The following is a 24,445-nucleotide window of genomic DNA, read 5'->3' on the forward strand; positions in this document are numbered from 1 at the left end:
TTTTCCGACAGCATTTGAAGGCGGCAGCGGCAGGAGCAGCCAGGCGAGGCGATATCAGCCGCCGACACCACCAACACCACCGCCAACACCACCAACAACAACAACGGCCCCGCCGTGACAGTTTCCACGCTCACTGGCGAAGACGACCGATTTCAACAGCAGCTTCTCGGACATTTCCCCTCGCAGGTAAGCGGTAAACGTCCCCCCCTCCCTCCTCCTCCCTTTGAATTAGAGGCGCGGGGGTCGACGCGGCTTTCGGCTCCGCCGGGAAGCGTCTCAACTGCCGCATAGACACGCGTGGATGCCTCGGTTGTCGCAAACCGCACGGGGGTCCCCCTGCTGTCATTTCAGGTTATATTAACATTATTATTATTTTTATTTCACGTGTAAAGATTCCAGCTGCGCGTTGAGAGGCGGGTTTTTTTTTTTTTTCAGAGCTCCCTCGGTGCTATAAACCGACGTAGCTACAGCTAGCTGCGACGTGAAGCTAACCAAACAAAACAGTTTACACGCGTTGTTGTTTTGTTGTCGTTGATGCTGTAAAACGTGATTTTCACCGGTAAAGTCAAATATTTAAGTCACCACGTTGTATTTTTTTTTAGGGATGTTTTCACTTTTATGTAGCGTTAGAGCCATTTTTTTTTTTTTAATTTACATTTTTTTTTTAATCTATATATTCAGGCTGCTTTAATAATACCACGTCCTGCTTTCTAAGACTTTCCAGAAGTTTTCCTTTTTAATACGTCACAAGTTGCCCCCCCCCCCAAAAAAACCCCACTTGAGATGTCTGTTGACGTCCGTAAAGAGGAAACAAAACACCGTGTGAGTCCACGTACAAGAAACTTTTTCTAAATATGTCCCTCCGGGTTGAAGCGGTATTTGAGTGTAAACCTGGGTGCCTTTTCTCTGAATTTGTGTGTTTTATGTTAGTGATTCTTTTCCATTTAACAAAAAAGATGCAAAATGTTTATTTGATTAACAAATTAGTTGGATTTTCCCCCCCCCCCCCTCTTTTGATCAACTAGGGCTGGGCAGTACTGAACATATTAATGATATTAATCATATCTTTTGACTTAAGACCTCGAAACTAATATTACACAACAATGCTACGAGGAGGATCGTTTGCGTTTTTCACAAAATAGTTCAGTAATGATATTTATCAGGAGTCTGGTGAGTTCAGAAAAAGACATACTTTTATCGTAGTGCAGCCTTTTAAAAACCTGAAAAAGACCACAATTGTACCATGTTACAATGTCCAAAATCCAAGACGATATCTGGTCTCTTATATTGCGATAGACTATCGATATATTGTGCAACCCTACAATGAACTAATCGTTGCAGCGCTACTGATTTCTTTTTATTTTTTATGTTACTGTTGAAGAGTGATGGTAGCCCCATTGTTTTGAAATATCAGTAAATCTACGTTACAGTGCCGACACGCTCCAAACCGCTTAAGTTATTATTGTTATTTGATTGATTTTGCGAAAGATTGTTTGTTGGAATTGAGATTTCATGTTCTGAATGAGACTTTGACAGCCCGACGGATTGTACTTTGGTTTGGAGAGTCCTGGATATGTTGTCTTATCAAGACATGGACTTGTAAAGCTCTTATTGGCTTCTGTTTAAAGTATTGATATATACACACCACTCCTTTACGTAAGGATCAGGATAGTTTTGGTTTTCATTTTGTGGCTGGTGAATTCCAGCAGCTCAAGTTGTTTGATTTAACTACTGTATCGAATCATTACCGTTGCAAGCAGGACCATCTCTTGTGCTATAGCCAGCTCACTAAAGTAAATAAGGTCACAAAAATCTCTGGTAAATATAACCTGAACATGTGCTGGGTCGTAGCCTTCTGAAGCAGTTATTGGTGTTCACCAGTTCACCTGTTTTCATTGGAAAAAATTCCCGATTTTTTTGTTGTTGTTGTTGTTTTTTTTAAATAAGCTGATCAAATTAAGAATGTAGGACTTTATATCCCTCACATTCAAATGTGTGAATAGGTTCCCTGTCTGAGAAGATAATGCTCTCTTCTGTTCGCAGTGCACGAGATCTTCTTTAGATGATGACCTCTCGGGACATGTTTCCACCAATAGAAAAGTGAAGAGAAAAACCCAGAGTACACTCAAACGAATGTCTGATCGTGTGCTCTGTAATGCCCAAAGCACAAATGCGTCCCTCGTTGCTGTCAATCATTTCAGGTGGGGAACAGGCTTATTATTGTGCTGTGCTTAGCTGTCATCTGTTTCTCCGTCCCGTCAGCTGTGATTTGTGTTCGGTGCTGGATTCTGCTGCTCAGGGCCTCTTCTGTCCGGTGCTTTTGTCTTGTTAATGTCACATTTGTAGTGGCGTTCGAGTGTCTCTCGGACGCTGACAAAACTGCTCCGGCTGCCTTTTTTCCACTGCAATTTACAGAGTCGTCCAAAACAATGGGGATTTTCAGTCATCGTTTGTTTTTGACGAGCACGTGACTTCCAGAGACCAAAATACTGAAGTCTCATCATTGATTACAATCAGCAGATAAAGCCTTGTTCCGCTCCGCGGGTAATTAACTCGGGAATTTTGGTGCAGATAGAAATCGTTGAAATGTTTTCAAGACCGTTATATCTCCCCCCGAGTCTGAGCTGATACGAATTTTTATTATACTCTATATTTGTGTATTTTATTTAAAAAAAACAACAACTAACATCTTCACATTTCTGGCTTTACTCTTATTTCCTGTTTCACCACTGCAAAAAAATTTGCCATTTAATCTCACCGATCTACTGTTACACAATATTGCCCCTTCAAGGGAAATGTGAATTGGCACACCAGTACAGCACAGATGAAAAAAAAAAAAAAAAAAAAACTTGAGCAGATGTCGTTGTAATCTCTTGCTGCTCAACGTAGCCTGCAAGTCTTTGCCCCAAAAATCTCGCGTAGATCCCCGTCGACTCGATGCCACACGAAAAAGACGAGGTCAGACCGCTGCCTTCTCCTTATTACCCTTTGTCCCCGCAATGCCGGCCCCTGAACCCGTGAGGTTACCCTTAATGCACCTGTCGAAGGGGAGGTGGCGGGATTGAGATCCTCACCAACTTATCCGAGCCGCCTCATCTGGCTCCTGCGAACGCGGGAGGAGCAGCAGCTCATCACTTAGAGCAGAATAAGACCAGCTACCCTGTGGAGAGGCTTCATCCCGGCTACTCGTACGTGCCGTTGCATTTGGTAGACGTGAGCTCGTGTCTATACATCAGGGTCAGATTTAAGATCAAGCAGTACAAATTCACAGAATCGCGTTGTGACTCACCTCCTTTGTTTAACCGCACACTGCCCACACGCCGCCAATAGCTGCGAGTTGTACGTTTCTTCTTCTTTTTCTTGCTCTGACTCACGAAATGACTTATCGATAAAATGGCTGCACTTGACAATTATTTTGAGTCAGCAGAACGTTTTCTTAATTTGTCGCTTCAGTCACAAAAAAGGTAAACAAATGTTTATGATGCCAAGAATAATCATATAATACAAAAAAAAAAGCTGTCCTTTCTCACATTTGAGAAGCTGAAACTAGCAAATGTTTGTTTTTGCATGAAAACTGATCATTTGATGATGAAAATAGTAAAAATAAATTCCCCTGCTGGACCTAATCAATGAATCGACCAGATGAAAGCTCTAAAAGGTATATTTAGCTATTTAACTTCTACCAGCTCTCAAAATCAGGAGAGAGACATTAATTAATCAATACTTACTGGAATTTTCTCTAAACATAGACTTTGGTGGGAAAATTGTTAAATGCTCACATATTCCTACTGTGAATTTGCTGAAACTATATGGATTCACATTTTGTGAAAGACCGGTCAGGGATGGCTGTTCATCATGTCACAACTAGATGGTAAAGTAGGCCGAATACTCCTTTTCTCTCCGCTTTGTTTTGACGCTGTTCAACGTTTCTACACTTTTGTAGTTTCGTCTTTTAACTTTCTGGGGAAAAAAATGCTTTTTTATTTTTTATTTTTTTTCAGTTTCCTCGTGCAAGAGCTCGTTTTCAGGAAAATATGATGACAATCTGCTTCTTGAATTCATCTGATAACGTTTGCAGCCGTCACCGCCGGCTCACGCATGCATGATGGGATTGACTGACCCGCATCTGAACTGCTGGCTCTGAGGTCGCGCCGAGCACGGCAGGGATCCATCCGATGTGGGTTTGCTGCGTAGTGCCGCCACGAGGCACACATCTGCACACGCACGCGAGAATATGCCCACGCGACGCGTAGCCACGGGCCACGTCTCTAGCGGTGACGGGTGTCCGTTAAATCCCGAGTGCTGCAGGGGAACTGGTGACGGCTGAGTGGGTCGGTAATGGCTGAAGTGAGGAGCGGATAAAAGATGATGCATTTTATATGAGGAGTCGGGACATCGGGTTGGCTTTTTTTCTTTTTGAAAAACTCGGGGAAACTTTCCGGGTCACATCTCTTTAGGTGGTGGTCGATGTCGGGGGCTGGAGTAGAGAGATGGACGTCATTGTTAGGTTAGATAGATTTTAAATCGGCTGACGGGGGGGACGGTGGAATAATAAAGTGTCAGTGGGAGATTTTGAATCGGCGCCTAACTTGGGCATCGGAAAGAGAGGACTTTGGCGCCTGTGCCATGTCCCAACCAGGACTCACTAGCTGGCACTGCCATGTGCCAAACACCCCCAACCCCCCCCCCCCCCCCCCCCCCCCCCCCCCCCACATAACACGCACACGTACACATAAACACAATCTAACTGCAAAGGCCACAGGTTATAAATAGCAAACAAACAGGACACATAGGACTCCAGTAGGGCTCGCTGGTTTGTTTTTTTTGTATGATAACGAAGATTTCCCTCAATATTTAAAGTTTGTTTTGGGGTTTGCTTGGCAGTTTTGCCTTCCGATGTAGGATTATTACCTACGAAAGACAAACACCGGATGAGTTGTTCGAGTTGCCTTTATTTTTTATGTTTTTTAAGGTGGAAAGGGATGCAGAGTTCAATCAGGTTTCAGTCAGTATTTGGTGTCGTGGGTTTGAGGTTTATCTCCTAACATATATCTTTTCTTTTTGTTCCCCCACATGCTCTGGTTTGGTACCAACACAAGTAAGAGTGTTTACGTGTGAGAATGGAGTAACTGCCAATTCCTCCTCGACTTGAATGCAACCCAACAGAATCATTTTGTGGTTGACCATTTTTAAGAGAAACGAGATTTTCAGAGTCAGACTTGTTAAATCATGTAGCTCTTAATTTGAGAGAAGACGCTGCTCTCCTAGGACACAGCTTGAAAACCAGAGCCTGTTGCCCTCCTACTGGCGCTGAAAGAGAACTCGTGACACACTGCGTTTCAAACTCGCCACCGACAACAATATGCTGAAGGCAACAACTACGTATTTTGTCCGATGTGGATCGACATCTGTTGGATTTACACTTTGAACGACCACAGGTTGCCACAGAACGGTTAAGTTCATGTCTCTGCATCGGTGTAGAGATGGGTGTGCCTGTAAATACTGCGGCTCAAAATACGGGTTTGAATAAAGGTTAAACGTGGCGGTTCACCGTGATTTCAGACGGAGCAAGCTTCTCATTTCTTTCGGGTAAAAAGTCATATTTGCGGCTGAAATGGCAACTGTCCCGGGCACAACGTATCGGCTGCAGCTCGCCGATGTTTGCTCCGTAACATGGTTAAAAACGGTCTCTGGACGACCTTTTAGAAAGTGAGAATCCTGTTAAGAGAGGTGTTTATTATACACTTGATATCGGGGAGTTACTCACCGATGGGGGGGGAAATATGACACGGTGAATGTGCCAGTTGGGAATGGAATTTTTAAGTAACCTGCAACCCCACGGACACAAGTAGTTTGATAATGATGCGCTTTCTGACCTTGGACATGGCATTAGGTTACTTCATCCAGTGAACCAGTTAGTTGGAAATGTTAATTCCATCCCGTCTTGGGGAACTTTTGAATAAGAGAACAGAAAGCCACCGACATTTTGACTACTCATTCCTCCCTGTGGCCTCTTTTTCCATCGGAGAATAAACTCTACAAACGTGTTTCACATCCACACAAAGTCGGAATAGCTGCAGTTTTATTTGTTGTTGTTGTTGTTGTTGTATGATATTTCTTTGTGTGCACCACTACATCAAGGCAGCAGATATTTGACATCTTCCCAGCTTGGCGTGGGTTGTTCCCTGTGCTTTAAAAAAAAAGAAAAGTAAATGTGGTTCTAAAATACATTGCCATGAATGACTGATACTTTCAATCAGACCTGTTGTGTCTTGTTTTTCAGAGGCTACATTTCATAACTCCAACATAAGGTCATGATTTTGAAAAAAAAAAAAAAAATAATACTTCATTGCCTTTATAGCTAGCTCCAAAATGTTCTATCTCAGCCTGAGGGTGAGGGATGATCACCCAGTTATTATGCAATTTTGCTAGGCTTGTATTAGCTTAGCTGTCCTCTTCCCCCAGCGTCGCTATTTCAGTGCAGTTGATTACATTGTTGGGTATTTCCACCCTTTTTAATGCCATCGCCCCCCCCGCGCCCCCCCCCTCCCCTTTTCAAGTGTTACCCCCTCTGGTCTGGAAGGGCGGTATCATCCTCCTCGTCACGCATGGCTGCGCTCTGCAGATTGTTAGACTTTATCTCTTTAAGCTAACATGTCTTAACAGAACTTTACTCTTTCCACAGAGGCCAAGCGGAGGACCCCTCGCAGCACCCACGAGCGCACTCGCACAGACTGCGCCATGTTGGAGTACTACCAGACATTAGGAGTCCAGAAAAATGCGACGCCAGAGGACATCAAAAAAGCGTAAGTGCCCTTGAGTGTTTTCTGCTCTGTTTTGTCCCGGTGTTGTCGCTGAATTGTCGGCCACTCGGAGAGCGTAATAGGTTAATTATATCCCCCTCTGACACTATAAACTGACACATACACAGAGAGAGAGAGAGGGAGAGAGCAGAGATACTGCAATGCAGAAAGTTTCCACTCTTCTTCCTTTAACCTTGCTGCCGTCAAATACCTTCCCCCTTCGCTCACCCGTGACTACGAGCAGCCGCCCACCGAACAGGCTCCTCCAGTCAATTATCCTCATTGGTTTCTCACGAACACGCTCCGGTTTGACAAGTGAAGATTGTTACGGAAATAAGTGTTAGAGATTAGTCATTAGCTCCAGGAGACATTATAATATATATATTTTTTTTTTAGATTTTACAGCAAATCAATAAGTAAAGTCAAATCAAGCGAAAGGAGGAATTGATTTGAACGTCACCGATTATTAGCGATGAAGAGGAGCGGTCAAAGAATGTCCGGCACGGAAAGACGGAGAAAGCTGCTGACCCCTGACTGACATCAATCAATAAGTGATTTCATAACCCTACGACCCCAGCTCTTATCTGCTTGGTTTCCGAGTGTATTGCCCATGATATTTTGTACAAACATTCGCGTCCCACTCAGGATTAATAGCTTTGCCGATTCCTTAACTTTTTATCAAGCGCCATCATCAGGCTGAAATTTTGATCGTCGCTTTTTTTTGATTTATGACAAAATACTTGTGTTTCATGCTGACTTTGCTTAATGCTTTACCAGCATATATGACATTATCATTATGTCAGTATGTTGATGTCAACATCAGGCTACTTTTGTGGGATTAAGGACCAAAAACCATCTCGGCTTAGTTTTACAACTCCTCTCTTAAGCTTCCCTTTGAAACTCTCCCAAGAACAGGCTGTTTTGGGCCAACTTCAGCTTTTCTTTGGTATTGTAGCTTGTTAGCTCAAAGACGGAAAGACCCCCCTGCGTCTTCTCCCACTATGAAAGGTAGACCGGTGGGCTGTGCTGAGGGTGGATAATAACACGAGTGCAAGTTTGTGACATCAAAAAGTTGCCGAATATATTCCGTGTGCATTTCTGGGTGTAGTGTTTTTGACACTTTTACAGTATTTATAAGGCACCTATTCAAAAAAAAAAAAGAAAGAAATGGAAACCTGAATTTATACAGTATGGGACCTCTAAAAAGCAGCCACATGATCGAGCGTTTATACTCGCGTCAGAGACTTTTGGGTTGTACGCAGACTATTCACATTAAAAACAATATCTGCTGCCGCTTTTGCTGGTGAACTTCTAAATACAAAGACTTGCATGTTACACAAAGCTCAACCGTGCTGCATTGTTCAGCTTAGTGTGGCAGTCTGACCTGTGACCGGGCTTTACACGGCAAGATAATGTCCCAGGTTCCAACAAAGATGTCGACTACAAAGACTATTCACTGTGGGCCAGTAAGGCAATGAATCCCTGAATTGTATGAAGCCTTTTTTTTTTTTTTTTTTCCTTTTTGACTTTCAGTCGCTTGTCTTGTCCGCAGCATTTATGTCTCTCCTGCCGGTGCTGCTGCTGCTGCTGGGCTTAGAGACAAACAGCTGATGCAGCGTAAGCCGCCGTCCGAGGCCTACGCTGCTTGTCAGCGCAGTTAATGCTTTCTTTGTTATTTCTGCTTGGGTGGGGAGAAGGACTGTGTGTGGAGAGAATAGTGGTGGGTGTCTGTGTAAAAAAAAAAGAGTTGCATGTGGATATGTATTTCTGATTGAGGGATGTATAATATACACGCATACATGCTCAATTTCCATCTCTGTATGAAGACATGATGACTTGTTCTTGGCCTTTTGTTGTGTGTTTGCTTTTATCTATTATGCTCGGTGTGTTTAGTTAAACTTTATGATGTTTGTCCCTCAGTTACAGAAAATTGGCATTGAAGTGGCATCCAGACAAGAACCCAGACAACAAGGATGAAGCGGAGAAAAGGTTCAAAGAGCTGTCGGAGGCGTATGAAGTGCTCTCAGACGGTAAGATTTGACTGCAGACATTTGATGTTTGTCTCAGGTGCACCATTTGAAATGTTCTTTTTTGTTTGTTTTTTAAGCCATTAGCACCTCAAATATGGAACCTTTTTTCTTTTGTCATCACTGCTGTCAAGATGAGATTACATTGCTGTGTTTTTTTTAATTTTTTTTTTTTTAACTTTGGCTATTGTTTGAAAAATGTTGTTGTTGTTACAATACTGTCAGGTTTTTGGAACCAATACACGATCAATACTGTTTTTTTTCCCAGACCTCACGTTGAGGGCTGTAAGTAACTTATATTATTGTCGTCATTGATTCATTTCTGAATTGTTTTCTTGATGGATCATTTTTCAGAAAATAAGTTTCCAGAGCTCAAAATCACACCCTCGGATGGTTATTTTTTTTTCAACCATCAGTCTGACTCCCAAAGAACAGCATCAAACTGTCACATTGGAAAAGTCAATCAAGCAAAATATTAGTATTTTTAGGGGGCTTGAAAAACCAATTTAGAGTTAAATGAATGAAATGATTTTGCTCAAACACGACTAATTTTTTCATGAAACCTCTTTTTATTTGACAAAATTAATGTTAAATCTTGTTTAACGCATCCTACTAGAACTTTGCCTGAGTAACAGTTTAAAATGGGCAAAATTCTGATATGAATCAGGAACGGTTTGATCGTGAGTAAACGAGACGAGACTACAAATCTGACCAAAAGGGCTGTTTTGTAAGACGAGATCACTTTGTTCTGGAAAGGACGTCTGCAGTGCGACAGCTTCAAAAAACAATCCTCTTTTGCTTTGTTTGTTGCAATGTTTTATTTGCGTTTTACCGTGATGTTTTTACTCTTTACATAATATATTAAATATGTCTTGCTTTCAGAGCACAAAAGAAGCCTGCAACATTTTCAGTCGTAGTTTTGTAGCACACACCCAGTCACAAGATGCGGGCATTGTTGGCATTTGTAAGAATTGTTAGTATTGTTTAACTGGAGTGTGTCGCTCTTTTGTTAACGCACAAAGATCTTTTGTGGTGGGTTCAGTTTTTCTTGTTTCTATTTGTCACCTGAGTTGAGACGGTTTGGTCTGTAAATGCGTTCAGACACTGATTAGCTTTGCATATTTAATGCATCTTTTTCTCAGTTGAAAATCTCACATCGCCACTGACGAATTAGATGAAGGTGTAAGAACTCTTCGCATGTTTCTGATGTGGTGAAGTATGTCTCGGTCTGATTGCGACGGTTCAGGGCTGACGGAGGCTGCAGGGCTTTTGTATAAATTGTTAAATTACCGATACGACAAGTGTGAAGGAATTTTTTTTAATTTTATTATTGGGGCTCTCCGTCTCATCAATCAGATCTCTCTGTCTTATCTGGTTTCCCAAACTCTAGAGGTCACCATGTCCTCCCGGACTCTGTGTTGCCATAAGTAAAGATCTGTTACAGCTATACATGGATACAGTCTAGTATTCCAAGGTTAATTAACTTTTAAGGATGAGTTTGGCGCCTCTCCTTGTCTTCAGATAAAGACAAATCTGGGGGACAATTTTAACTGGACCTGGGAGGGCAGGAACCGAGTTGGATTGACTAGACATCTCTACAATCTGTCTCTCCTCAATTGAGTTCTGTCAAACACCGATGCTGTTTTGCCACCCGAGGCGACCTCCTTTCACAGAAATATTCTTGTGTTTAGTTCCTGAAGTGCTGCCTAATCATTTTCTCTCCAACATTGTCCGTGTCTTGCATTTTTGTGAGATAATCCTTTTGTTTCATAAAATCTGACACATAAAGTTTTTGTTTAATGAACCAGTCTGAATAAAATCTTACATTTTTCATCATACACAACTTGATTTGTCGGTTAAGTATAATTTAATGGACCTTTTTTTTTTTTTTACAAGTGAACCAGTCAGAAACAAGCTGTCCAATAGCAAACTGTTAGTTGCTCATTTTTATTTCAGTGAAAATTAAAAAGGGGCTGTTTTACAGTGTGAAGGCTTTTAAGGTTTAGAATCATAACAAGAAGAGAATTTGACTTGTTGTTCATGTGTTTTGTTTGTCAGCTTGACTTAAGTCCTTTTCTTTCTATCCTAAGAAAACAAGAGAAATATTTATGACCGGTACGGCAAACAAGGCCTGTCAGGAGGAGGAGTGGGAGGAGGTAAGGAGAAAAAAAAAAAAAAAATCATGTTTATGTTTTTAAATAACAAACAGTGATTGTTACTTAATGTAAATATTAACAATAGTTTAAATCTGAAAGTAGAGAAAAAGGATGGGGATTAAAAACGAGCGTTGATTTTGATCAACTGATTGAGTGTTTTCTCTACAGGTGGAAAGTACAACTTGGTGTTACATTGGTTTGTTTATGACTTGTGATGATAGCTGTGTTTGCAGTGTTGTCTTCAATGAGCTTAAAGGTTATATGAGCTTTGTTTTTCTTCCATTTTTACAGGAGGCCATTACAATCACTTCGGCGGCGGCGGCGGCAACTTCACATTCCGTAACCCCGAGGACGTTTTCAGGGAATTCTTCGGCGGCAGAGATCCATTTGCAGATTTTTTCGGTAGGTCCATCTCATTCCTGTCTGTGCACTTACAGGCACTGATGGGATTTGTTGTCTTCAGAGATGGAAGAGGGGACTGGGGAGAGACATAAGAGCGGGGGGGGGGGGGCGGAGGGGTATGCGATGGCTATTATTAACTTAACAACTTTATCTGGACAAAAATATACACAGATGGCCTGGAAATGCTCAACAGAGAGAAGGAAAACATCCCGCAGTCCCCACTTTTATGTATGTAAAGTACGCGTTTTTTACTGTATCCTAATTAGTTTGCCCGATAGCTTGCAGTTCCTGCTGAGTAGAAACCGTCTGTGAAGCCTGGTGCTTAATCCCCCACGGCACTGTGATGTGCATCACCAATACACTAAGCACGGTCAAAAAACCTCAGGAGGTCATCTGCCACTAAATGTCACACCTCCGAAAAACACTGACTGTCTCTGCTGGATGTCGACTGCAAGCTTCATAACGTAGCCTCAGTCTAGTAACTAGGATTTTGACCTTTTCATTTTGTGAAACTTTGTTCACATAATTCTTAGCATTTTAAAGCCGATTGCAGAATAGCGTTTGTTTTCAGTCAGTTAAAGGTGCTTTACCCAACATGTGAGCTTGTTAAAGAAAATCAAAACAAGAAGAAGGCTGATGAAGCCAAGATTAAATGGATTCAAAACATCTACGTCCATAGATATATGTAGATGTTATGGAGCAAGCTTATCTGACCCCCGGGTGCTGGGAAATTGTATGTTGATTAATAAATTTCATCCCACTTCGTTTTACGCAAAGAAACGCTTCATTTGCTGTCATTCCCAGACGTCGCGACAGTTGTGGGATGTTTTTAAAAAAAAAAAAAAAAAAAAAATTTAATAGCCTCTTTTTGGTGATTCGTTTCAAAAGAGTAACTGTAAATATTCTTAAGAGATTCTCATCCAGTTGGTCCACAATCCCTCACCGCATTTTCCACAGCCGTACAAAATGATACGAACATCAAATGATGGTAAAGGGTATGACGGTGTTGATCAGTGTCTTGTGATGCCAAACGGTTGATTTGTCTCAGAAGTGTCAATACTTGTCTTAAGCATAATCTAGTAATGCGAGTTAAGCGTCTGTCGTGGGTTGTCTGGGTTCAGCTAAAGGCTGATTGGAAGGCATGTGTAGTTCACCCCGTGTAACTCTAAATATGGAGTTCAGACGCAGGCGGAGGATGGATTTGAGCGTCTACATCACTCAACTGGAATGCTTTCAAAAATAGCTTCCGTATTAAAACAAAAGCAGATGTAATAACGCCAAGTGTGTGAGTGCGCATGTAAAACGTGGGTTCATTTCGGCCAATGAATGTGTAATATAGACATATTACAGGAACTGTAACCTAATACCGAGTTATGAGGTATGATGTTTAGAAATGAGCTGCTGAATTAGAACTTGTAGAGAAAGTTATGAAGTGAGGAGTTGTCTTTTTTTCATGGTTTGATTGTCGAATTGTTTTCATAAAACGCCTATTAAGATACTGAACATGTATTACATCTGTATTTATTATAAGGTAAAAGTAGAGGAGCAGGGCTGTTGTTGTTTACTCTCTTCAGTAAACAGCGACAGTTTAAAAAAAAGAAAAAAAAAGAAATCCGAATCATAAAGCTGTCTGCACCGAGGAGTGAAGTGGGAAATCTATTTTGATTGGACGCAACCTTTATTTCCTCTTCATCGCTTCGCAACCGGATATATCAGGTCGTCCATCTTGTCTTGGTTTATTTTAAGTGTGTTCCCTTTTTAAAAAAGCAAAGAAAGTTTCATGGATGGACTTTTTAAGATGGCGGCCCAGAGAACGAGGGATCAGATGTGTTATAAAATCCCGTCCAGCCTCCAGCAGTCCTGGCGGTCCAGCAGCTTGTCTCTGTGAGCAGCAGCTGGTCCTGTGGATCTGTCAGCCAGCCACCTCGGAGCGTCCAGCAGACGGGGGGGAGGAGGGGGAGGTGTGTGTGTGTGTGTGTGTGTGTGTGGGGGGGGGTGCTGCCGCTGAGACAAATACAGAATCACACGGTGACGAGGGCCAAGCCGCCTGCCAAGACCAGCAGACACGTATTTTCTTAAACGAACATGTGAAGAGGTCGGCCGGGAGGAGACATCAGACAGTTTTACACACTCGTTTTCAGACACAGTGCAGAAATTGAACAAACACGGCAGCTCCTGTAATTGGACAATTTAATTTCGACAGATTAATATTTTTGGCTCCTTTTTTTTTTCTTTCTCTTTTTTCTTTCATAATTTTGTGGTTACAAGTTTGTCATTTATATTTATTTAAAACTCATTGACAACATTATTTAAATGTATTTGCGTTTTTCTTTTATGCCCCGGGCGCGGCGGCACCTTCTTCGCCATTTTAATCTCTAGTCTTGGCTTGACAGGGTTTTTAAACAGAAGCGCGAGAGCGCTTTGCTTTTTCTTCACAAATGTCCGAGCGTTTCTTTTCTTCCAGCGGTCTCTTTTGTGAACACTTGATCAAGTGTCACAATTTAGAGCACTTAAAGTGTTGAAGCAGCATTCCTCTCTTTCATCCACTGATACCTGCCGTCTCACCGTTGGCTTTGGGAAGAGTTCAGCCGTCTCCTCTCATGTCGTCTTCATGCTAAATGGACAGTAACGCAGTTGCAATTGTGAGTCAAGGGATTCTTTTATTTCAGGCTTTCCGTCGGAGGGAACGACTGAAGCGTTCTTGCCCGTCGTTTCTGTACATTCAAGGTTGAAGGAGGAGTCTTCTTTCAGCAGACGGTGCCAATGATGCAGCCTTATCCTGCCGGGCTGACCCAGATTGGCAGGGCGCAATTAGTAGCACGTCCACTGGGCTTCAGGAGGACACAGTTTGAGATTGTTCCAGAATTTACAAACCAATGCGTCGACATGCACTACAGCTTTTTTTTTGTTGTTTTTTTTGTTTTTTTGTTATCGGGTACAAGCAGGCAGCTGTTCTCAGCAAAGAAAAAGAAAAAAAAGAAACAAGGCGTAAGTGTACTTACCTGTCCAGCAGCAAACCAGCTAGTTGGAGACTGGTGAAGCTGAAGGACCAGATAATTCCTACAAGAGAAAGTAAAGACCAAAAACAAAGCTAAAAGATTAGAATTATACTTTTAAGTTTTAGGGTGGACAGAAGGAAACTGCAGATGTAAGCTTATGTCGCTCAGTATCTTCTGAGATTGAAACTGCAAGGATTGTTTTTTTTCCTGCCACCAACAACAACAACAAACAAAAAAAAGTGTGAAAGAATTTTCATTCATCATCGGGTCTCCGTGTTTCATCAGTCCGGTCTCTCTGTCATGTGATATTAACTGGACCTGGGAGGGCAGGAACTCCGAGTAGACATCTTTAAGCCCGCCTCTCCTCGATCGAGTTCTGTCGATGAGAATCACTGTTCTGTCACCCGCTCCAGCTCTCTGACTTCCACCGCAACGAGGAACTGAAGGAATTAAACAAACCGGTAATGATTTTGCGTGACGAGTTTCACAAAGCAAACTCTTGATTCCCTTTGCAGCTGATGACCCGTTCGATGATTTCTTCAGCGGCAACCGCAGTCGCCAGAGGGGCGCCAGCCGGGGCAGGATGGGGGGCCAGCTGTTTGGTTTTGGAGGCTTTCCGGCGTTCGGGCCCGGCTACTCGGGGTTCGATTCAGGTGCGCACATCCCCAACAAACGCCTCCACGTTTAATGGACGTCGGACTGATGAAGAGCGCATCCCGTTTTGTTTACTTGAATGTTTTTTTTTTTTTTTTTTTTTACAGGTTATAGCTCCTTTGGAGACATGGGTGGAGGATTCACCTCCTTCTCTTCTTCATCCTTTGGTGGCGGCGGAGGAGGAGGAGGTGGCGGAGGAGGAGGAGGAGGAGGAGGAATGGGTAACTTCAAATCCGTGTCGACCTCCACCAAGTTCATCAACGGCAGAAAAATCACCACAAAACGGTACCTGAATGTTGAACTCTGCAGCGTTTCTAAAGATCTCTCTGACAATCCTTGACTCTCTGATTTTGAAGGAGCCTTTCGTCTGTCTCTCTGTGTGTGTGTGTGTGTGTGTGTGTGTGTGTGCGTGTGTGTGTGTGTGCGCGTGTGTGTGACAGGATCGTGGAGAACGGCCAGGAGCGCGTTGAAGTGGTGGAGGACGGTCAGCTAAAATCTCTAACAGTTAATGGTAAGGAGCAGCACCTAAGACTGGATAACAAGTAAAACATCTCGCCACCACATTTGATCAGCACACAGTTCTCTCACCTGGAAAAACTGCGGCGGTCGGTCTCTCCTCTCTCTCCTCCTGCATCTCATTCCCAAAGAACAATTTTTTTTCTCATTTTAGCTTAGCTGCGAGGGAGGCCAGAGACATTTTCACAGTATTTGTATATTTGTATTTATTCCATTATTTTAGGGGGACCAGCTTGCTGCAATTTGTGTTTTCTACAATGATTGAACCGTACTATTTCTTCTGCCATAAGCACAAAGCTGGAAATGTGCTTTATCTATAATTATTATTATTATTATTTTTCTTCTTCTGGGGGGGTTGTGTGCGGGAGTATGGGGGGTGGGGGGTATATTGTCTTTCTTGTTGTAGCGGGAAAACAAGATGCTGTGTATTTGACTTCCGCATGTTGTTTTTGCTCTTTTCATTTTTTTTGACCAATTTAACAAGTGGATGAAGCCTAACCACTTCACCCTAATGTCTTCAACTTAAACTTCGCCTCGCTAACCTGTTAGCAGTTACCATGTTCATGCGTGTGTAATAAGACTGACGTAGATTATTAATAAATTAATCATCACAATGTGCATTTTTCTTACATTTGTTTGTGTATTTTGGAGAAAAAAAAAACAAAAAAAACACACGGTATGTTTGATTTTTGTTTCTGCATGATTGCTGATTCAAAGAGGCTGCTTTATGGTTTCACTGTAACTGTCAGCAACTCGAACTACGAAGCTCGACCGCAGCGCCGACACCTTCCGGCTACCGGGCGCACAGGGGAATTTTTTTTTTTTTTTTCATTCTTTGTACAGAGAAAAACCAAAATAAAAGCTTGTTCAATAAACTTCAGTTTGTGGAACGACATAGAAAATCTGCTGCGGACACCTGGTTGTCTGTGTGATGTTTCTCGGCTTGAGTGGCTCTTCCATCATCTCGCTGTTCCTGGATGTGTGAAGAGGCGTGTGCGCTTGTGCTCGAACACAATTTCAACGCGCTTTTTATTTTTATTTTTTTGCTTTTTGTTTTGTTACACAACCGCAACAAAGGGAAACCACAGCGGCTGCTTCTTTTGTACACTCGCCATCCATCATGCAGCTCACTCGGTGCATTATCTTAACCTACTAATGCCGTGCAGGTGGCTCGGTCACCGTCTAATACCACAGTACGCCGGTCATGTGCTTTTTGTGCTTTCACTCAAATAATCCCTCTCATTATTTATCCAAGAGATCATCAGGAAAACGTACCTGGTTTTCAGGAAAGATCCACACCTGTCTTTATACCCTGAGGTCTTTATTTTTTTATTATTATTTATTTATTTTTTTCCCGTGTGGTAGGTGTGCTTCACCTTTTATGAACCAGGTGAACATGAAACAACGCCCTCTTCCTGCATTCCCGTGCCCTTCCTCATGTTTCTTCATCTGTCTCTCCGCCCCTCCCTTCTGCTCACTTTTATAAGGTTGAAAAAAAAAAAAAAAAAAGTGCTGATTGTGCAGCTTGTTTAATTCACCCTCAGAAGAGAACCTGAGCTCTGCAGAGACACTGCAGGACTTTTAACTAATTACACTGTTCGGTCCGTCCCTTTTTAAATGTCTCGTGTTGTAAGCAGAGCAAAATCCCAAGATTGCTCAAAGAAAAGACCCTCTGGTTTGGAGACCTTTCTAAAGAAGGGTTTGTTCTGATAGGCTCGGATTCAGACTCGAATCTCATGATTGCAGTTGGCTCGGGAGGTCACTGCGTACCGAGAGAAAAGCGTGTGAGAGTGTGTGTGTTTCTTGAGGAATGTGCTCAAGGCTAGTTTATTTACACAAGCCCCACTGCATAGTTTGGTGAGAGACGGAGTGGGAAAGTGAGGAGAAAAGTAAATGGCAGGGTGAGGCCATCGGGGAGTCGAAGCTGAAATTTTAAGGCTGAACAACATTTAATTCTGATATTGTGACACTTTCCCACAACATGTAAGAATGGAGAAATGGTTGCCTGTTTGTGTTTCGGTGGTCGTGTTAAGGCCACCTCTTCTATCTGGCTCGTGTTTGTTGTGCTCCATCAATTTCTTTTTCGCAAGTGCTGATTTGAGGCGACAGTCGCGCTTGCGCAGTCCTTTGTTGCTAGGTGACAATGCAGCCCTGTGCCAACTTCGGGGTTTTTAAAATATATATATAAATATAATATAATATATAATTTATATTTTAAAAGCACGAAGTTGGCGCAGGGCTGCATTGTGTATCTATTATATATATATATATATATACAATCTATTATATATACATATACACCGTATATATTGTGTATATATATAATGTCATAGGGATAGATGTTGTTGGGATTATTACGTCTAACATTAGGCACCTGAATCTTTTTTTTATCACCACAAACATGTCAGTATTCCTCACGTATTTCTTTTGTAATTTTGTCTCTATATAACTTCTGGGAAGCTGTAAAATGAATGATCCAGTTATTGCCAAAAGACAGCTGTAGGGGGAACAGCAATTTAATACACAGAAGCGGAAATTATATTTATGGTGCAATAGCTCCCTCTCCTGGACACCCAGTGGTTTTGTTACTATTCGGAGACGCAGTTGCCATTATATTAGGGCTCTAAACAGGAAGTACGTTGCTATGGTGACAGCGATTTAGCCATCTTCTTTTTAAAGTGGCACCATTTAAAGTATAAAACTTTAAATAATCTTTCACCAGTCCCTGTTTGCAGTATGTCCATGGTTGTCCATTTTGTTAAAGAAAAGTAAAACAAACAAGATTCAGAAAAATCAATGCGTTTCAAAATTAAACATTTTCTTTTTTCTTTTTTTTTTCCCCCCCACCGTTTTATCTACTATGTTTTATTTTCATTGTGTCGTAAAGTCTTTTAAGTCTCTTACCAAGACGAGATGATGAGCTGCTAAATTTGAAGGTGGAGACTCGTGCGGCCACGAGATGACACTGTTTGTATGCATAAGATGGTGTGAAATAATTATGATCATTTCTGTAAGAGCCGTCACAAAATCTGGAGCTTTATTGGAATTTTTTAAAAAAGCAACAAGTGACGTTGACCATACATACATAATTCTCTTTTTTTTTTTTTTCATCAAAAAATATCAGTATTTATATTTAAATGCCAACACGTTTTACGAATTATTTTTTGATAAGATCGGCTCTATATTTCTCCAGTAGGCCGCATTGCTCCTTTAAAAATAAATAAATAAAATAAAAATGAAGGTATGCAGCCTTCCCCCCCCCCCCCCCCCCCTCCATCCATCCATCCATCCATCCCAATACGGCACAGTATTGTGATTTCCTGTCCCCGAGTTTTTCACCCGCACGTTATGAAAGATGGCTTCCTGTTGGATGCGAGCAGCATCCGGTTTGAACTCCACCGCCACCTCCTCCCCCTCCACCACCTCCTCCAACGCCTCGTCTGCTTGACAGTTTAGCGCGAAACCTCGGCTCGTGCACCGGAGCCGACCGGCCGCTTTATGAACGATGGCGCCGGATAAGCCGCCGGTTGTTCTCCGGCCGTGTCTGAACGAGGACGCGGGCCGTACCTCTCCGTGCTCGGCGGTAGAGCCGTCGCATCAGCACGACACCGGGCATCTCGGACCCCGGCGAAGGTGGACTGTTGAAAAAATAATCTGGGCCTCGGTTGTAGTTGTCGTGCGGCGTCGGGCTCCTCCTGAACGCCGGTTCATTCGAGGCTCCCTCGGTCGACGGCCAACGCTGCAGGCCCGCCGCAACCGAGGCCGCTTTCGTCTCCGCCGCGCGTAGATTTTGTGTCTTGAGCGTTTGGGTGTTAACTCGGGTGTTTGTGCCTGTTTGCACGTTATTGTGTTTCAGTCTAGACGGTGTGTTTCTTCACACACACACACACACACACACACACACACCCGTTAAGCCTGGAGACAAATGACAGGCACTCTCAAGACAGTAGCTGCGACTGAAAGCCTCCAGGATCTCAAAACAGTGTTTCGCTCTGCTTTTCAAATTAAGTCCTTGATCCAGAAAAAAAAAAAAAAAAAGGCCACCTTTTATGAACGTTAAAGAAATCTCATTGTCACCGCTGCTCTTTGATATTGTGTTTGTTGGCATTAATGAGCTGCGGCTGGTTTACGCGACTTGACGGCGGAAGGAATCTTATCAGCCAGGTAACTGGACCCGTATTAGATGCAAATATTGATCCTCCTGGAGGAAAGCGTGCTGGAACAGATAACGCAACCTTGAAGTCGCAAGCATTTTGGCTTAATCCAGCCGGCTAACTTCCCCTGATAGGCTCAGGTTGGGATTATGCTTTTTTTTGTTGTTGTTGTTCAGCTGCAGCCTGGAGAGTAAAGCCACCAATTGTCCTGCTGTCAGATGGTCCACTAGGGAGCCGGTGTCTCCTTGCAGGGTCAACGCTGTGTTTTTAAAAGCGTGTTCAGTTTACGAAGCTGATTTGCAAACTTCTCGAATAAATTCAAGGTTCAAAAAGCTGCAATCTGTGAAAATTACTCTGCCGGTTTCAGCCTGAACACGGTTGAAAAGCACTTGTGACAAAGAAATTGGACTCGGGGGGGTCAAGACGGCTGACCTGCAGTAATAAGACGCCCATTCAAAGAGAATTGAAACCCAGCGATGTCTTCGTCTCCGTTAAGGCCCGAGCGCAAGCAGGCGTCTTTGATTGCCTTGAAACCCTGGAGCTCCACCTGAAGGAGTCGAAACGCCTCCCTCCAAAATACACGTCGCATAAAGCGAACGGGAAAACACGGGGAATAGACTGATTGATTAAAAGGTTTGTATGTTGTTGTTGTTTTTGTTGTTGTTGTTTTTTTTGCAGAGAAGCTCACACGGGTAGAGTACGCGGTGACATCAAACAAAATCTCTGATGACTTCTGACTGTTTCACACCGTGCAGCAGATTTTTGAAATGCTGGTGCAGATCCTCCTCTAAATGGGACCTGGTTAAGCACGGCGAGCATCTGGCCTCCTTTCTTCTCCTCTCCACTGCCTTAATTACACAACACAATGGCGATGAGATCTGCCTGTAATCTCCCAGCATAATAACACCCCCCCCCCCCCACTCTATACGCTGCCTGCCACTAATTCAATATAAATGTAAATTACCTAGAGAAAAGAATAACCAAATCTCATTTTATTTACATGACTAATCACAATAAAGTCAGGCAGATGAAATATGAATGAAATATATGGTCGGCGGTTGAAGGTGGGGGGGAGGGGGGGCTGTAAAGCCTTTGGGAATCTTTTCTTTGAACCTCTTGTTTTATATCATCTTTGTTGTTTCTTCTTGGCTACATCAATATACCTTTTGGACTCGTGCTCAACTCGGTGTAAGAGGTGTGGGGATCTAGTTTTTTTTTTTTTTTGTCCTGTCTGATTGTAGCTATTCACACAGCCAAAGGCATCAGAAGGTAATATGTTTTCCTTTCAGCTTAGTCCTTTTGTAACACTCATCTCATGTCAGGAAGGCTGAAATTCAGGCTACATAGAGGGAGAAAAAGGAGATTTAATGTTGATTCGAGCACCTCAGGCGATCCATCCAGACAGCGAGGAGCTGTGGTGTGATTCATTCCCGCTGTGCTCTGCTCACACCCACAGACATCGCAGCCGAAGACCCCTTGGAGGAGGACTTTCGCCGGCGCAGACAGAACGCGCTGCCTGGCCTGCACCACCAGCGCTACCTGAGGAACTCTGCCCAGAACCCCTCGGAGGAAGAGGAGGAGCACGGCCTGCAGAGCCTGGGCCTAACGAGAGGTCCGCCCACCCGCCACTGCAGGGCTGATTAATTACCAGCGCGCACACACACACACACACACACACACACACACACACACACACACACACACACACACAGCTCTCCTTTTTAAAGAGTAGGGTCTTAATAAGCGCAGCTAATTGTCTGCTTTTGTGTCTGATGGCCACACAAAGGACGATGACGAAGAGTGGCATGTTTGATTGGCAGATGTAAACACCGAGGACAGAGATGTTCATTAGGCGGCCCTGTTCTACGTCGGTAACGACCAGGGGTCACGGTCTGCCCTCTGTTTTCCTCCACGGGGTCAGGAAGGCACGCGCAAAAGCTGAGCAATTATCTGCTGAATGTTTGATAATGGTCGGCTTCATTAGTTAAGGAGGGAACATTTAATTTTACTTGCATAGTTCCTGCTGGGAGCCAAACAATGGCCCTAATTCCCTTTGTGAGATAATGACACAAACTACTCAAATGCAGGTCCTCATGGAGGAGAGTGCTTTTAACTACTGCGGCTTACTGAAAGTGGAACTTTGAAATGTGAGAAAAAAAATCTGCACCAAGTTCGAGCAAGTCACTTTTAATAGTGTTTACATACAATATGTAATATCTCTATTAATAAGTCATTCATTATTTACAAACACTCAGAGCCACATTACAATTTATTGATAAGGACAACTTATGGTTGCCAAATTTATTCTGTTTATCGTCCTCTCTCATCCCACTGACCTCCAGAAAAAAGCCTGTATATTGACAAGCAGATATAAATCAAGTCAATATCAAATATGTTTAATAATTACATTTTTTTAAGTGGTCCAAGGTTTTATTTTTTTCAGTATACTGTATCTAATTCAGATTTGAAAAATTACACAGCAGCAATCCAACTAATCAGTGAAGTCTGCGGGATTTTTGTTTTAATTGACTGAAGCTATGAGCTCCAAACAGCCTCATATCTATGAATAGAACATATAAAAAAAACTGGTAAGTTGCAACAACAAAACTTTACATGATGCAACACTTCAGCTCAAATCTAACTGTGTCACAAACCTTTCTGACTTCAATCAGCACTATGGTTGGTCGGACATACAACGTGTTAATTTGTGAGATTTGGAGGTGCTTGTTAGTAGGTTTTGTTAGTTTTGGACAGAGCCAGGCTCATAAATTGGTAGTTTTTATTAACATTAATAATAATAATATTAAAGAAAACATTACTTATAGCTTATAAACCCTAAAAAAAAAAAGTTGTCTTGTTAGAAGGTGGTGCTGAAAATGCTGAATATTTAATAATAATTTCTTTTGTTATTTTTGAAGGACACATGGACAACAAGAGGAAGAAACTGTGGCTAAAGGAGGCAGAGTCCAAAAAGAAAAGAGCTCCTCGGCTTTTCCCGCGGTTCGGTGGACTCGGTGCCTTTTTTTAAACACTTCACACAGATACACATTTGTTGGCAGAAGTGCCATCGATCATATGTGGCATTAGTTCATCTTTTGCTAAGTATCAGATGCCCCACTGCTGCACCCTATCTCCTCCTCTGCATCCGCTGCAGTACAGAGCATAACGCCTGCCCGCTTTCCTCAGCCCAACGGTGGCCTGCAGAGACCTCACTTCGTTGTTTTGTTTTGTCCGAGATGCATTTTAGGAGCTAAGCTGCTGCTGTATTTATTGTGGCCGCGCCCCGTGGATGTACTGCGAGCATTCAGAACTTTAATTAATCTCTTGTGATTGGACTTTTCCACTTTTTGCAGCATGTTTTAAGAGAGTGTTTGAAAGGTTTCAGGTGGAGGGAGAGTTCCCGTAGCAGCTTTGTTTGTAATGAGCATGAAAATTACCGATACTGTAACGAGTGTGAGAATAAATGAAGGTCAAACTATTCAGTGGATCCTTCTTTCTAACGAGATAAGGAGGGAGAGGGAATGGCAAGGAAATGTGAGTTTACAGCAGAATGGAGGGCTTGAAAAGTGAGTTTTATTAAAGAGAAATTCACGTGTTTTGCTCGCTCCTACGTGAACGTTATCCACTCTTTTACCTCTTCTTTCACAGGGTGAAAGTATTAATGCCTCTCAAAGTCATTACTTTTTGTAGGAGTCTTTGTTTATTCAGCAAAACCTTAACCATCCGTGGGTGCACTTGTAACAAAACAAAACAGCTTCCCTCATCCGATTTGTCCTTGAAAGATTGGTCTCCTGATAACTGTGAGTGGAAATGTCTGAGAAATGTCCTTTTTTTTATGGACTCTTGCCATTAAATTCTTAAAAACATTAATTTCCTTTCAGGTAGTCAGCTTTTTATTGTAGTGCGGTGTCACATTCGTTCATAGACATCAAATGATCTCAGGAACACCTCTGGCTGCTAAAGGAAAAAAAGCAGTGGTCTGATTAGTCAATATAAAAAAAGGCTCATTTGTAATGCACTAGTTTCAAGGCTGTAAGTAGTTCTGTAGCTCTTTTGTCTCACTATACACACTTTTTAGATTACTGCAAATATTAAACACACCTTTCAAAATAAAAACACTTAAAGCTTTCAACTGTAATGAACCAGGAGATTATTAATCCTGCTCTATTGCTGACATGAATGTTGTTACACCATAGTAAAAGCTTTCTTGCCACCTCAGAGGGCTTATGTTTTCTGAGAGGGAAAAGTTTTTTTTTTTTTTAAATATATATTTTTATCATCGCTATACATGATGAAATTCGCTGAAACTGAGCAAGAGCAAACCGTTCAGTTGGGCTTGTGTCTCCTGCCTATTGGCAAATCTGCATTCAATGTTCACTCTCTCTCTCTCTCGCTGTTTTGGTTTCCACCAACTCCACAGGGCTGTTTATCAACGAAATGCTTCATTATGTCCACCAGCTAGTTGCTAACTTTGTCTGTTTGTTGCTGGGCAGGTAGCTTTGAGTGGGTTAATCGGAGCTTTTTTTTTTTTTTGGTGAAAACAACAGCTTACTGCTGGAAGCGAAACGGAACCAGAACCAAAACGATGGGCTAAAAGACACTAAAACTCGCAATAGACCAGAGGGGAACTGTAGAGTTGGGTGATAATTCTCGATGAGTTTGTCACTAAGATCGGTCCTTTCAGATTACACAATCATTTCATCCATTGTTAATAATAGAAAATATTGATCAGAG

The 24,445-nt window shown here is 42.4% G+C and overlaps 1 protein-coding gene across 3 annotated transcripts; it reads left to right on the forward strand.

The window, feature by feature from the left end:
- Positions 1 to 23,581, forward strand: dnajb6b (DnaJ heat shock protein family (Hsp40) member B6b). Of its 3 annotated transcripts, none has more exons than XM_069159534.1 (10): positions 11 to 186; positions 6,686 to 6,806; positions 8,724 to 8,833; positions 10,921 to 10,986; positions 11,278 to 11,388; positions 14,903 to 15,040; positions 15,149 to 15,326; positions 15,482 to 15,552; positions 21,168 to 21,323; positions 22,630 to 23,581. In XM_069159534.1, exons 2-10 carry the CDS (start codon positions 6,742 to 6,744, stop codon positions 22,737 to 22,739), a joined length of 1,005 nt encoding a protein of 334 aa, XP_069015635.1. In that variant the 5' UTR covers positions 11 to 186; positions 6,686 to 6,741; the 3' UTR covers positions 22,740 to 23,581. The 3 variants fall into 3 exon arrangements, with proteins under 3 accessions (XP_069015634.1, XP_069015635.1, XP_069015633.1); XM_069159532.1 differs by lacking the exon at positions 11 to 186 and adding an exon at positions 255 to 351; XM_069159533.1 differs by lacking the exons at positions 21,168 to 21,323; positions 22,630 to 23,581 and having other exon boundaries at positions 1 to 186; positions 15,482 to 16,470.
- The last annotated feature ends 864 nt before the right edge of the window (positions 23,582 to 24,445 follow it).

This window comes from Embiotoca jacksoni, unplaced genomic scaffold (assembly GCF_022577435.1).
Source record: "Embiotoca jacksoni isolate LCO1_2020_lvr unplaced genomic scaffold, fEmbJac1.0.p SCAF_25, whole genome shotgun sequence".
Lineage (NCBI taxonomy): Eukaryota > Metazoa > Chordata > Actinopteri > Embiotocidae > Embiotoca > Embiotoca jacksoni.